The sequence below is a fragment of the Hydractinia symbiolongicarpus genome, chromosome 6, assembly GCF_029227915.1.
Source record: "Hydractinia symbiolongicarpus strain clone_291-10 chromosome 6, HSymV2.1, whole genome shotgun sequence".
NCBI classification, from domain to species: domain Eukaryota; kingdom Metazoa; phylum Cnidaria; class Hydrozoa; order Anthoathecata; family Hydractiniidae; genus Hydractinia; species Hydractinia symbiolongicarpus.
In genome coordinates this window covers 25290443-25304847 of record NC_079880.1, presented here as the reverse complement: position 1 = coordinate 25304847, position 14405 = coordinate 25290443, and the positions used below count along the sequence as shown (strand labels likewise).

At 38.0% G+C, this 14405-nt stretch overlaps 1 protein-coding gene across 1 annotated transcript in view; it reads right to left on the bottom strand.

Annotated features, from left to right (window-relative positions):
• Positions 1–14405, bottom strand: part of LOC130648239 (uncharacterized) — a 42712-nt gene that overhangs the window by 677 nt on the left and 27630 nt on the right. Inside the window, exons 8-23 of the mRNA XM_057454278.1 lie at positions 13088–13917; positions 10415–12508; positions 8083–9153; positions 7612–7944; positions 7176–7382; positions 5621–6901; positions 5025–5438; positions 3262–4737; positions 2930–3181; positions 2691–2819; positions 2324–2377; positions 1984–2193; positions 1335–1526; positions 940–1059; positions 700–822; positions 199–386 (exon numbers count right to left, since the gene is read on the bottom strand). Of these exons, the coding sequence (XP_057310261.1) occupies positions 199–386; positions 700–822; positions 940–1059; positions 1335–1526; positions 1984–2193; positions 2324–2377; positions 2691–2819; positions 2930–3181; positions 3262–4737; positions 5025–5438; positions 5621–6901; positions 7176–7382; positions 7612–7944; positions 8083–9153; positions 10415–12508; positions 13088–13917 (8974 nt within the window). The remainder of the gene's footprint in view (positions 1–198; positions 387–699; positions 823–939; positions 1060–1334; positions 1527–1983; positions 2194–2323; positions 2378–2690; positions 2820–2929; positions 3182–3261; positions 4738–5024; positions 5439–5620; positions 6902–7175; positions 7383–7611; positions 7945–8082; positions 9154–10414; positions 12509–13087; positions 13918–14405) is intronic.

Below are 14405 nucleotides of genomic sequence, written 5' to 3'. Positions count from 1 at the left end.
AATGATTGTTTTTACCGATTGTTCCAAAATTTATTTGTTCCACAATTTGTTTCACTATTTATTTTTTCATACAAGAACGAGGTTTAATTTCGAAATGCCTGCACAAGCACAATGTTTTGGTACTATTTGTAGAGCGATTCGACTCCATACGAAGTCGTGATTTGTAAGCCTGGGCATAAGTTTGTTGTGTCCACTTACCGGTGGCTGGTTTTGTCTTGATAGTTCCTGTCTCCACTTCCAGCGCTTTTTGTAATTTCGAAATAGATAAAACAACGACGCCGCCACGACAAATATTGTCACAATTAACGACGCCGTCACTGTAATGTACATGATTCGTTTGGTGGTAAATCTCGGTGACAATCTTGAGTGACTGTGAAGTGTGGTTTCTGAAACAAAAAGTACAATCTGGTTATCAAATTCGAACAAACTTTGCCGGATAAGAGTGACGAAATTTTGCAGAGGTCACGAAGATTTCGTTCCACAATTTTTTGTCAAGGAAGATAGCAGATTCCCGGGACCAAGTCGCATTTAGTTTTTACCAGTTGGGATTTCAGTTACATTTTCGGACAACCTCGCTCCCAGCGCCTGTTGCCTCATTTCTATAACCGGGACGCCGCCGCCTTGATGTCAGAAAAGAGACAAGATGCCCTGAGGACGAGGTTGATTCTCGGATTCTCAGTCATTTAAAATGTCACTTACTTTCACAAGTCCTGTTATTCGTTGTCATGTTATATCCTTCTGCGCATGTGCAAAAGTATCCACCAATCGTATTATTACATAACTGTGCACACCCATGAAATGGACTTGCGCATTCATCAATATCTAAAATAGATTTTTTTTAGAATCAATTCAAAATTCATTGACATTAAAAGCACCCAATAATTTAGTAGCGCGGTTATTTTTGTCTCTAAGATGGAGTGCATATGTAAATAAACTCACCATCACAGTGCGTTCCGTCAACATTCAAATGATAGCCTTCACCGCATCCGCAGGAATAACTCCCTTCCGTGTTGTAACAAAATTGATGGCAATTGTTAACTTGCTCGCATTCATCCACGTCTAAAACACAACAAAACCCTCTTACCTTTTGCAAACATAAAAAATAAATCTTTTCGTATGGCATTTGCTGGGAAGAAAATTCGGAGTTGAGGAGGGTGTCTCTACCTCTTTTCCAGGGGAAATATTGGCTGGTCAGTTACAAGAGACTGTGCGACAAGGATGTGTTTTCTTAAATCGTCGATTTTTAGTCTCGTTAAAATAAAGTATAACAGCAACGGAAATAGAAAAGGCTTTGATAAATTTAGAGAAGTTTTCCAGCTCACAAAAATCGTTACCTTGACAACTGACTTGATCATCCAAAAGTTTGTAACCTCGATAACAACCACATTTGTAACTGCCGTATGTGTTGTAACAAAGTTGTTTACATCGGTTCATTCCATTTTCGCATTCGTCAACATCTTTCACGGTAACTTTCATCTGAGCTGTATCGGTACCGGCAACGTTGGAAGAAATGCAGGTGTACAGACCTGAAAAGCAAACAATAGTAAATACAAAAGCTTAGAGAGGTTATGGTAGAGTTGTATTCTAAATATTTATACAGGATAGCCACATCAGTGTTGAGAACACTGTTATCAATGTGAGTCCGGTATTCTAAATGTATACATTAGGTATACACATTCCCATCCAATTTTTCTAACATGGCTTGGGTTGATCCGTAGCTGTGGTAAAAAGGCACTTTCTAAACATGCCCGCACTATGGACGGAATATGGAACCCGTGATTGCGGACTCCATAACCTGGACTACATCTTACGATTATTTGAAAAACTTTATCGAACCTAAAACTTTTGCACATGTTTCTTTTCGCATTCAAGCTAATCAAAATAAGTATATTGGTATGTCGATAGAATTTTTATGCACAATATGGAGGACTGGTACCGAGTGAAAAAACATGGAGCACTGGAGACGAGGGGACAAATATTTACCTGTATCATTCACTGAAGCATCTTGTATGAAGAGGTTTCCTCCTGGTAGTATAGAATATCTATCGTCAGATGTCAGTGGTTGCGAAACATTTTCACCAAACGTCCATATTATTGCTGGCACTGGTTGACCCTGGGTTTTGCATTGCAACAATAAATTATGACCTTGTGTTACTTCACTTTCTGTTTTTGGTGTTTCAATCATAGCAGGAACTAAAAGAAGCAAATATAATTTTTAGTGCATTGTTATATCAAGTTGGCTATTATACTAGATCTAGGCAAATCAGATATTTAATAGTATAAAACATGTTTTAAATAGTCATCAATTTTTCTATTTACTTACTGGTAAACCTTCGTTCTGGTCTGTCAATTACACTCTTCTTTGTTGCAGATGCTTCTAAAGGAAAAAAGAATCTTTTATGTTATCACTGTAACAATTCTTCCGTTCACACACAAAAAGAACCTGCTCTAAAAATAACATTATTAGGTGTAGTTACCAACAATGCAAATCATCTTTCATCGATCAGAACAGTATCATACGCCCTTAATATAATGCCTTCTTTTTATACGCCCTTTGAAACGCTTCTTTCTTAAGGGCGTCTTTCATTCGTATAATTTCTTACAAATGCGTTTGAAGAAATATTCCAGTTTTCGGAAGGAAACATAAATACATCGAAAGAAGACAACAATTGCATAAGAACGAGGCTTACCTATTGAATCGCAAGTCATTCTGTCTGGGGCAAGAGTATATCCCTCACTGCATTGGCATTTATAACTACCTGGGGTATTTATGCAAATATCGCTACAACCGTGTATACCCATGGCACATTCGTCCATGTCTATAAAAAAAGAGTAAATAGGAAATAAGTACGAAAAATGAATTAAGCACTTTAATAAACACTGGAATTAACAAATCCACTGTGTAGGAGTGTAACCGATTATTGCTTACCTTCGCAGGTGTTATTCATCATTCTCATCATAATATAACCACTTCTACATTGGCAGGAATAACCTTCATTTTCAAACTGGCATGCTTGACTGCAGTGGTGAGCAACTGGATCGCACACTCCTTCATACAGACAATGTTTTCCATCTAACGCAAGCTTAAAGCCTTTACGACACATGCAACGATATCCACCATGGAGAAGAGAGATACAGAAATGCTCGCAGCCGTAAGATGAAGCGTCACAGCTTGTATAATCTAAAAAAAATAAATGATTACGAGTTTGAAATTTAATTAAATGGCTTAGCAGAATTTTTTGTTTAAAACTAACTTAATACCTTTCTCAGGACTTAATGCTTTTATTGTTTCAAAATCAACGTCGTCCATCGGAAAATAATGCTTCATTTCTTCTGTCGTTGTTATGCGAGTAGTGGTTCTCGTTGTCGGTTTGGGTGACGTGCGATAATGACGCGTCGAATGCTTTTTATGGGGAGTCTTAGTGGTATGGCGATGGTGAGTTTTATGCTTTTTAAGCCGTAAAGGCTTAAGATGTTGTAAATGATTATGTCTATATCCTGATCCATAACCTGATGTCGGTAAATTGCCAGATTCTGGACCGGTACCAGACTGAATATCGCCAGAACCGGACGCATCCTCGCCAAGAATTTGATGAACAAGGTTCTGGAGGTAACTGCTCTCCGGAGGAACGCTTTTTTTCTTGTCTGGAATAGCGTGATGGTTTTTCTCTTTTTTATTTCTATTAAAATGAGACACTCCACCGTTTTGCTTATGAACTTCTTTACCTCTATTTTTACTTAAATCTGGTATGTCCGTGATATCATGGTCGGCATAAAAAAGATGTTTGTTTTTATCCACTCCGCCGGAGAGGGATTTGTTATGATTCTCCTTTGCAGGGCTCTCCAATTTCAATACGCTACTTGGCGTGCGTGAAACGAAAGCAATCACAGGATTGACGAAAAAAGTCGGCACGACGAATGTTTTACACGAATCCGAACTAAAGCATTTGATACTGTAGCACGTACTTTGTACCATATATGCTAGATCACACGACCTGTCGTGACAACAGTACATCACACATGACTCGAAGTCACTTACATCGCCATGATTTGTAAACACACCTGATTTCATGCCCTCTATCAATCTTCTCTCTTTGAGTGTCTCTTTCTTTTCACAGTATCCAAAGTTATTTCCCTGTGCTAAACTTGGATGGTCGATAAGTCCAACATGGTTCTCCAGACTCAAGGTTTTGTTATTATCGGGACTTCCAGTTTGAACATTTTCAGAATCCGAAGACGGATTTGTAAACATTGCTCCTTGTAACGCTTCCTGTTCGCTCTTAAACAAGCTCCACCCGTTTCGGATTACATAACCGACACTCTCTTCAGTGCTTCCGATTTTCGTTTTGCATTTGTTTTTATTTAAACATCGTAACGCATAGCAACTGTTACCGTCATGATAAGCGACAGTGCAATCCGTCATATTGCAGCATTTTCGCATACATTCGTTTATAGTATCTACTTTGCCCAACTCTTGACGGGGTCCTGAATTTATTCCACCAACAAGATGTACACCAGTAAGAATAAAACTGTTCAAACACCACGACCGGACATCTTTGTTTGGTCTCAGTGCTGCTGGAATATCTGGAGTGAAATCGTTCGAGATTAAACTTAAAGTCGTGCGACGTGTCGCTGTCGGTGTTGTTGTTTTCTTTATAGTTGTTGTCGTTGTTATGGGTTTCGACGTTGTTGTTGTCGTTGGTGCAGACGTTGTTTGTAATAATGCCATCTCCTCAGCTGAACAGTGAAAAATGAGTCAAAAAATTGTAAATATGTAAAATACAGACTTTATTTATTTTAGATTTTATTGTTTTAAACTTAATCTTAACTCAGCTTATACGATACTGAAAATATGATGTTCTAATATGTAATAAGCATTTAGAGTTAGAAAAGTTTCATTGATAAGAGCTTTAACTTCGTTTCCACTCGGTTTGATGTATAAAACTTTTTATTACTTTGAAGTTCCAACATAGAGAAAAAAAATTAATAAATAAATCAGTAAATAAAACTAAATCAACGTTTACCTTCTTCCTCTGCTTTTTTGTCTCGATATGCCAACAATAAACTAAAAGTCTCTAATTGCGCTTTTCTTGGTTTGCAGAGTTCTTCGTTTTTACAGTGCACCAAGAAACACGTGTGTTTCATCATAACCGCTACGTCACAATTCATTCCCTTACAACATAAATCTTGACAAATTTTCATTGAAGTTACGACACCTTTGTTCGTAAAATTTCCTGCTCGTAAACCGCCGATAAATGTCGTATGATTCATTGTCGGTTTAAATCTACATTGTCGCTCTTTCGTTTTGTCTTGCTTTGATTTCGATAGTTCGAGTTCCAGTTCGTTGAAGTCTTCTAATGATTCAGGTGGCTTGTGAAATCTATCTGTTGAAAACGGTCTGGCTGGTAGTGTTCCGATTGACAGGTCCAGTTCTGGAACTAAAAAATAATTTATCAACTAGTTTAAGTACTTTGAAGATAAAAGCGTTGAGCTAGCCTGGATTAGTAGTTATAGAGCCTTGATCTAGCCTTGATTAATGTTAATAAATAATATGTTTTTATAAGAAACATTAAAATATCCAATTCGTAAAAATTTCAAAAGAATTAAAACTGATACTTACTTTTAGGTCCGCCCGGTCTTTTTACCATCCCGATTGTTGGAGATATCAATCCAACTCCTTTCGGAACAATTGAACAAAGTTCCTCAGTATAACACTCCACAAGGTAACATCGTCCGGACAACACATACGCTAAGTCGCATGTGCGATGATCACAACATAACTCGATACATTGTGATATTCCTGTTGTTATTCCTCTATCCAAGAAATTTCCAGCATTTAAACCTCCCTTTAAATCCGTGTACTGGTAAACATTTCCCGGCTTACAAACAGCAACTGTTGTTGTTGACGCTGTCGTCTTTGCTTTCGTCGTCGTCGTCGTTATTGATGTTGTTTGCTTAGTAGTCGATGATGCAGTCGTCGTAGTTGCTGTGGTTGCAACGTGTTTTTGCTTTATTGTTGTCATAGGAAGTGTGGGCGGGTGAGGAATCTTCGGCTTGACTGTGGGCAGTTTTACAATCGGTTGCTTGAATGTTGGTAACTTTTTAGTTTGTTTGTGCTGTGTGAACAGGGCCAAATGTTTTGTTGTGTGTTTCCTGAGCATAGTTGTTCTTTGATTGGTATGTGTTGGTTGATGGGAAGTTCTGTGTGGCGTGCTCACTCGAAATGGAATATGGGTTGGCTTTGTTTTGAGCTTATGAGTATGTGTTTGTCTGTGAGTGAAGTGATGAACTGTAGTTGGACGTTTCGTCGTCGTGAAGGTAACTTTTGCCGTGATTGGCGGCGGTGATTTCACGTGATGCTTTTCTTTAAAACTCGTGACGTATTTTATGATTTCATCTCTGTATAATGCTGTGTTATATATGTAAATATCGTCAAGAAATCCATGAAGAGGTTTCCCTCCTTCTCCTACACCAAATCCAGCTTTCAAACTCCAGTCTTGTGACAGCTCTCCTTGGCCAATCCCAATAGAATGCACTCCTCCGTCGAGGTAAATTTTAGCTTCGCCATTATCAGCATCGTACGTTACTACAACATGTGACCAGGTGTTTCTAGTTAACATTGGACTCGTTTCAACGGAAAAGATTTGTTTTCTTTCTTCGTTTCTATGATACCAGCGCACTCTACCATCAATCACTTCAAAATGGTAGCACTGTTGTTTTCTTTTATCAAACGTGCTAAAAATGCTATGCTTCCCATCTATATCGTGTAACTTTACCCACAATGCAATTGTTATTGCTTTTTTCGGTTTTGGATTAAACATTTCCGGATCGAGTAAGACATTTCCGCCTTGAAACATCACACCATTACCACGAATGCCACCACCCGGAGATATATTTGCCCCTGAGAGATAAATAAAGCTTTTGTTATTTATCACGTAATTTGCAAAATGTACAATTCCTTGCACTATATATTTATCAAGTGCAGAGATAAAGTATTTAAGTCAATTATTGCATTTAGGTTTATACCATATGATAATAAACACGCATTTTTTATGTACCGTATCAGAATATTTATGTGTCAAGTCTAGTCAATACACTGAACCGCCAAGACTGGTAGTTCTATTCTAATATTTACTCTTTCTATCATAATTGTTTGAATAATCGAGGCAACTCACCGTTGGTCATTCTTGCATTGTTGTTATAACCTGAATCATCGAGAACTTGATCTTCATCCATGCGATCAAACGATAGATGCAAGATCATGTCAGCTCTCTTACTGCTAATAGTTGGAGACGCCGTTACACCAGGTTTACCTGTTGGGCTTACTTTCTTTGTCGGAGGGTGTGGGTGACTTGCAACTGAAGATGCTGGTTTTGTTGGGACTAAAACGAATGATAGATAAATTTAATAAAAAAGAAACACATTTGAAACGATCTTCCAACTAACTGATTTGTTTTCTTGTTGGTTGTTTTTTATTGAATTAGCCGAATGTAAATAACAATGATATAAACGAGTAAATGGTGAGCCAATACGTTGAAAAGAGATAGCTTGGAAACGAGGTTGTTATATGGAAACGAGATTGCTATAAACTTTACAAATTTGAATACTGACCAATAGACTGATATCCCTCTCGACTGATGTATGCAATCTGCGCATGCCCATTAGGAACGGTTTGACAATCTTCTATGTTATAGCAGTGAATGGTGAAACATTTCTGACTCATCAGCATAACCAGGTCACATGCACTATCATTGCAACAAAGTTGGACGCACTTATGAAGGCTTGGTACAATTCCCATGTCTGAAAATTTCCCCGCCGTCCATCCTCCGCGTAAGGCCACGCCATAATAAACCATACTTTGTAAGCATCTGTGTTTATCACGTTTGATCGCTTGTTGAGTAATTTGCGGAGCAGTAGGTTGCAAAGCAGTTGAAGGTAGAGATTCTGAAATAATAGTAAGAATAATTTAAATTTAAGGAATTCTCCAAACTGTTATACAGTGTCCTGGAATTTTTTTAAACTGTTCTTATTTCGATATCTTATTTCGTATTTAACTCGTGCTATTTTAAATGCCGTACTTACCTGGATGATATACAGAGTCTCCATCGCGGACAACATAGCCCAGTGTGACAAGAGCTTTACCAGCTTTTACAGGTTGACACAATGCGGGATAGTGACAAATAACATTATAGCATCTATTTTTCTCCAAATAAGCAACATTACATCGCGGTGAAACACAACATTTCTGTATGCAACCCTCGATTGACATCATGTCGCCGACATCAGTAAAAATGCCGGCAGTCTTTCCACCTTGAATGTCGGTGTTGAATAATACAGCCTGCTTTTTGCATTGTTCTGGAATTAGGTTATCGTCGTCTCCCTTATCTGGTCCGTTTTTTATCTCAACATTTGAATGACGATGCGCCAATTTCATATTGGCTGCTTTGATTTGAGAATCGGTTATTATTCCGGTGTATGCACCCGTTTCCATCGGAATTGGGTAATCAATCCCGATATTGCATAACTCGGATAAATCCTTTATATCACTGTAAGCCAGTGGTTTTTGAAATAAATAGAACTCGTCCACCAGTCCCGGTAATGTCCCGTCTTTTCCGATTGAGACTTTTCCTTTAAAGTTCGTTGACATGGTACCGAACCCAGATTCGGCTTTAAGAAATTGAGTATCAAGAAATAGTTTTGCTTGACTTTTATGTGAATCGTATGTGGCGGCGACGTGTGACCATAGACCTGACGGCATCTTTGATTTTTGCACTGTCAGCAAATCAAATATGACGTTACCCTTATCATCTAGGTGATTCCAATGTATTTTTCCATCTTTAATTTCAAGTGTGAGAACTGCTCCCGAACCATCGGCAGCTGAATCGATGTTAAATAAATTTAAGTTTTCCTCCTCAGTGTTCACTTTCACCCACATAGCAACTGTTATAGTTTCTAGTTTCCGTTCTTGTAACGTTTGACCATTGATGACAATTTCTCCACCAGATAAATCAATAGCTGCGCCGCATTTCGCGTCTTTCCTGGTCACACGTGCGCCGCCCACTAACACGGCATTAATGAAATTTCCACTATCATCATCTATTTCATTTAGTTTGAAATTTTCGAAACCGTAATGAATAAGAGCAGAGTTTGTTCCTAAAGATAAAGAACAATGAGAATAAGATACTTTGACGTGACTTTTTTCGTGCGAATTTCTTTGCGCGAGTTACATCTCAATCGCGTCGCGCGGCAACTTTTTTTTCGCTTTTCAAACTGTAAACTAGTAAACAGCTAAACTAATAATACTAATAAACTTTGCTCTCCATCTCCCTTGAGGATTCCAGCAAGAAAACGCAGGGTAGCAAAACGTTGTAAGATGCCAGTGAATGGCTTCTTACAATGTTATGCTACCCCGGGTCTTCCCATATCTCATCATTTCATCGCCGTTACTTTTCTTCAGTGAAAATAAACACCATCCCTTCCATTCTCGTCTCTAGGGACTCTTTGAAAATTCTTTTACATAATGCGGCTCTAATTTAATAACGCAACACAACTAAACTACAAGGCTGCGAAAACTTATGTGTTGTTATTCTTTCCTTGATGGTAGAAGTTACGAAGTTCTTACCTCTAGGTAACCATAGCAGTAAAATAAATAACAACAAAATGGTCACACTTTGAATGAATCCCAGCAGTAATTAGTTCTCAAAATCCTTATTATATAACTATATTTTAATCTTGCACGTAGAACCACAAACATCCGTAATACGTCCAACCATTAATCACGTTGGTTTCAATAAATATTGCATACAAAATAACATTTAGTAGCATTCGAACCTTCGAACTTTTTTAATTTTTGAAATTAAGAAATTAATACTTGATTAATAAAACATTTCGAATGCAAATTCGAACGCAAATTCGAACGCAGCATTATGCTTTAAAAAACTGTGCCGAAAATTCTTTGCGTTAATGGACGCTGTATATAAGCATTCAGAAGGAGTATTGTGCACTCGAATGCTTAACAACAGGTGGTCCCTTTTGTAAACAACGAATAATTACACGGCAGCCGATGACATTTCGGCATGATTTTATACTACCACGATTTTGCCAAAATAATGCAAACTGAGTAGGCCGGTTTTTTTGGTTTTAGGTAATTCAGTTAATTTTAGGATTTTTTGTTTTATTCATAAAACAAGAAGTAATAGTTCCAGTCATATTGTTGACAGGAAAGAAAAATGTTGCAACCAAAAAGACGTAAAGAATCGCATCTTCTCGTTTCATTCTAAATTCACTATTTTCAAACTGCTTAATCTTTTATTTGACAATAAAATTGAATAAAGTCAGAGCATACTCAATAAAAATAATCCCTATTTAGGGCCGCAAAGAATTACGGCCGTTTAGCAAAGCAAGATTTGCATACCTGTAATTTCTCCTTTCTTTCTTCTATGCGGACTGGGAGGTACTTTACTCTTCTTGGCTGGGTTCATTTGTTTGTGTTTTTTGACTTTCGTGATGTTGATGACAAAAATATCTTCATCCTCCTCAGGCAACCGTGCAGTAAAGTTTGTTTTCCTCAATTCTAACCATTTGTTTGACTTTACTCTAGAAAACGAACTATTATGGAGATTCGAAAACGACTCATTGTGACTCGAGACCTTCAAAATTCGTTCCGTTATTGAGTGGTTCGTTAAAGTTGAATTTTCTAGTCTGTTCTTTTGTGGTGTGTATACTGTCCCTATATCTCCTTTGTTTTTGTTTGCTGTCGAATTCGAATTTGCTATGCTGCTCGATGTTTTGTTGATATATGACTCAGTGCGGTTTAAGTCTGAAAACGTTGGTGTCTCAGGATCAAGTTCTTTGAGTTTTGAAGGAGAAAGAAAGATTGTGGAAGTGTTTGTAGGTTGATCAAGAAATGAGAAGTCACCTAAAGTTGGAACTGTCGCTTTTTCATTCATTGGAACTGATGGGTCGAAATAATCAATACCTAGGTCAAAAAACTCCATCAAATCCTTTGTTTTATTTGTTTCTTTTAACGTCGTTGAATTTTCCATTTGTTCTGTCAACTTTTCTGTGCTATGGACACGTGTCGTTGTGGTTTCTAAATCTGGAATGTTTACACGTTGCGTCTTTGTTGCTGCAGATGAAGTTGCATTTGTTGGCATTTTAGAATGTAATTCAGTTGGAGCTGTTTTCAAAGCAGTGTTTATTGTTAGATCTTCTAATTCTGATGATTCGTCAGGTTTGAAAGAAAACAGTTCATCTAGGTTGTTAACTTGATTACGTGCTGTCTGATCAGTATGGGTTGGTGGTATTCCAGGTTGAACATGAGCAAGCGAATCTTCTGCTACTAAAGGTAGCCTTAATGGTTGAAGTGTAACATGGGGGACTGCAGTTGATTTAATTTCTTTTTCTTCTCCTTCATTAAAATCAATTTTGTTTGGATTGAGATGATCTTTTGGTGGTGTTGAGTGTTCTTCACTCTCTTCTTCACTTTCATGATACAAGTCACCAAGTTGAGAGGCCAACGCTGCTGCTTTATTTGTGTACATATGAGGAGCCTTGGTCACCTTGACTAAAGTGTGACGCGGTCGTGTAATATATTGTCTCTTAGTCGGTGTGCGTTCATCAATATGTCTTGTTGGATGGGTCAATTTCTTCTCTTTCGTTGGCGATTGATGCTTTTTTGTCGGAGAATGATGTGGAGTTGTCAGAGGTTGAACTGTAGATCGCTTGAGATGGATTGGTGACGTATGACTGGCCTTTGTCGGAGCATGTTTTGTTCTACGTTGACGACGCGAGGAGAGTGATTCTTGCTGACGTCTCGTCGGTGTTTTAGTTCGTTGTTTTGTGGGCTTGCTTGCCGTTGTCATATGGTGCTTAGGAATTGTTGGCGTATGTCGCTTCCTTGTTGGTGTGTGATGTGTTGTCTGCTTAATCTTTTTTGTCGGCACAAATATTCGTTGTTTCGATGACGGTTTCTTTCGTGTATGTGACACATGATGAACCGTGATGGGTGCGGTGGGTCGATGAACATTTTCTCTTCTTGCGTGTTTGATTGTTGGTGTAGAAAAATGGTTGGACGCCTGTGCTTTATGATGTTCAGTGTGTCTTATAGAAACTTTCTGCTTGGTATGTGGAGACATGGTTGTTGTTGGTCTCTTATGCAAAGTTGTACTTGTTTTAATCGAAAGTTTTTTAGTTGTCGTTGTTGGTTTTTTTGTCGTCGTCGTTGTTGATTTTTTCGTGGTCGTCGTTGTTGGTTTTTTCGTCGTTGTCGTTTTTGGTTCTTTCGTCGTCGTCGTTGTTGGTTTTTTCGTTGTAGTTGTTGTTGTTGTTGGTTTTTTCGTCGTAGTTGTCGTTGTTTTGGTCGTCTTGGTTGTTATTTTAGGAGTAACATGCTCTAATTTCTTTGTTTGCTGATTTTTAGTTACGGTTGTTTTTCTTCTTTCTAAAGTTTGAACTTCTAACTTATGTATTTCTGCTGTTAGGTTGAGCATCTGTTGTTCAAGTTTACCTAGTAATGGATTGGGCTTGGTAACTAAGTGTTTGTTTAGGGCGTGTGTGGAAGGTGTTTGTGTGGTTGTGTCTGATGCTGAAATGAAAAATAAAATGTGTTTTCATAGAAGCAGTCTTCTACTTAAAAATCGTTTACTTTAAGTGCAAAAACTATCACTGGCAAAAATTTTTTAGTCAAATTGCCGCAACATTTCCAAAAGAATCGATTCTTGAAAGTTTATGAATGTATAAAATAATAATCCTTTAATTCGCGACAGTTAATGGCTTGGAATTTCCTATTTATTTATTTAATTTCCTATTTATTTCAAGCGATAAAATTATACAATTCTTTAAAAAGTCAACAAAAATTGTATATATACTTCAGGTTCAGTTGCAATTAGTGATTAAAATTTTTGTTAACTTTTGTTGATACGCGACATTTTATCCTCTCGAAATGTAATGATGTCCTGTCCTGAAAGTTTCTGCCCACTAAAGTTTCTGCGCTTCAAGTATCTGTAAAACATTTATTTTCCTAACCATAGCGAATATTTGATTTCTAGGTTCACCTTAGTTTTTTTATTAAAACAAAAACACTTACGTTTTACATCAGCTTTCGTTGCCTTTTTATTTATTGTTTCATCGCTGTTACCGCTGTTGCCGCTGTTACCGTTGTTACGCCTCTCGATCGGTAAATGACGCCGCCCTACACTTTCTTGTTGTAGAGGCTGTTTTATTCGCGTAACTTGACGTGCAGTATGTTCCAATGTTTTGGTTGACGACTTAACAGGAGATCTTGTAGGTTGAGTACGATGCGCTGTTTCTTCATGTCTGACGTCATTTTTGTTTTTATCAGGTTTCAACGCACTGACTTCGTGTCTAACTTCAGATACAATATTCTTCAAATTGTCGGAAAGTAGTTCTTTTATTTTATCTGTATGGTTCGTCTCTAACTTCTCAAGATCTGCCATTAATGTCTTAGTTGGATTGGTTGCATTTTTAGTCATCGCTCGAACCTCTTCTTCGCTACCAAATACGTCATCATCTAATTCGTTGTTCTCACCGACTAATAATCCCTCACTATGCTTATTTTTTCGTTTAACAGCATACACAGATCCTGTTTTTCCTCCATCTTTATCTGTTTCGTCTACCGGGGAAAAGGCATGCTTATGACTTGTAGGTACCTTCACGAATCGGTACTCTTCTTCATCAGGCGTTCTATCTTCATGTACGGTTGTCACTATCTTCTCCCCATGCACGTGGCTTCCATGGTTTCCACGTAGCGAAGACCGTGATACTTTTCGGTATGATTCCCTACTTGGTTTGACATCATCGTGATGTGGTGTGATTATAATGCTTTTAATGTCAGAATGCTTGTCCAATGTGTCCAAATCAAGATGTGCGTATGTTCTTTTAGAGGTAGTCTCCGATCTAAATGTAGGCCTGTAAACTTCAATATATATGGGCGCAGTGGGTGGTAGTGGTTGAGGCGTTGTTGTGGGCGTATGCGTTGTGTATATATTCGTTGTAATTTTTGGTGTTGGTATGCGTGTGCGTTTTTCTAGCTGTTCTGTTTCTACAGTTTGTCTCATTAAGTCATCTTCAAATTCTTCCCGCTCCTTTTCAAGAGCTTTTTCTATTATTTCAGTGATGTTAATTGCATTTTTTGTCTGTGCCGGTTGTGTAGTCGATGTTGTGGTTGTCGTCGCCGTTGTTGTTGTTGTCGTCGTGGTTGTTGATGTTGTTTTTGTTGTAGTTGTAGTCGTCGTTGGTTTCGGTATAGTTGTCGTTGTCGTTGTGGGTTTCGTTGTGGCTTTTGTTGGTTTACTCGTCGTCTTTGTACTCGTAGGTTTCGTATTTTCAGCAATCATAAAAATCGGCTTATTCTCCAAGGTTTTCGAATTGAGCTCAATAGCGGT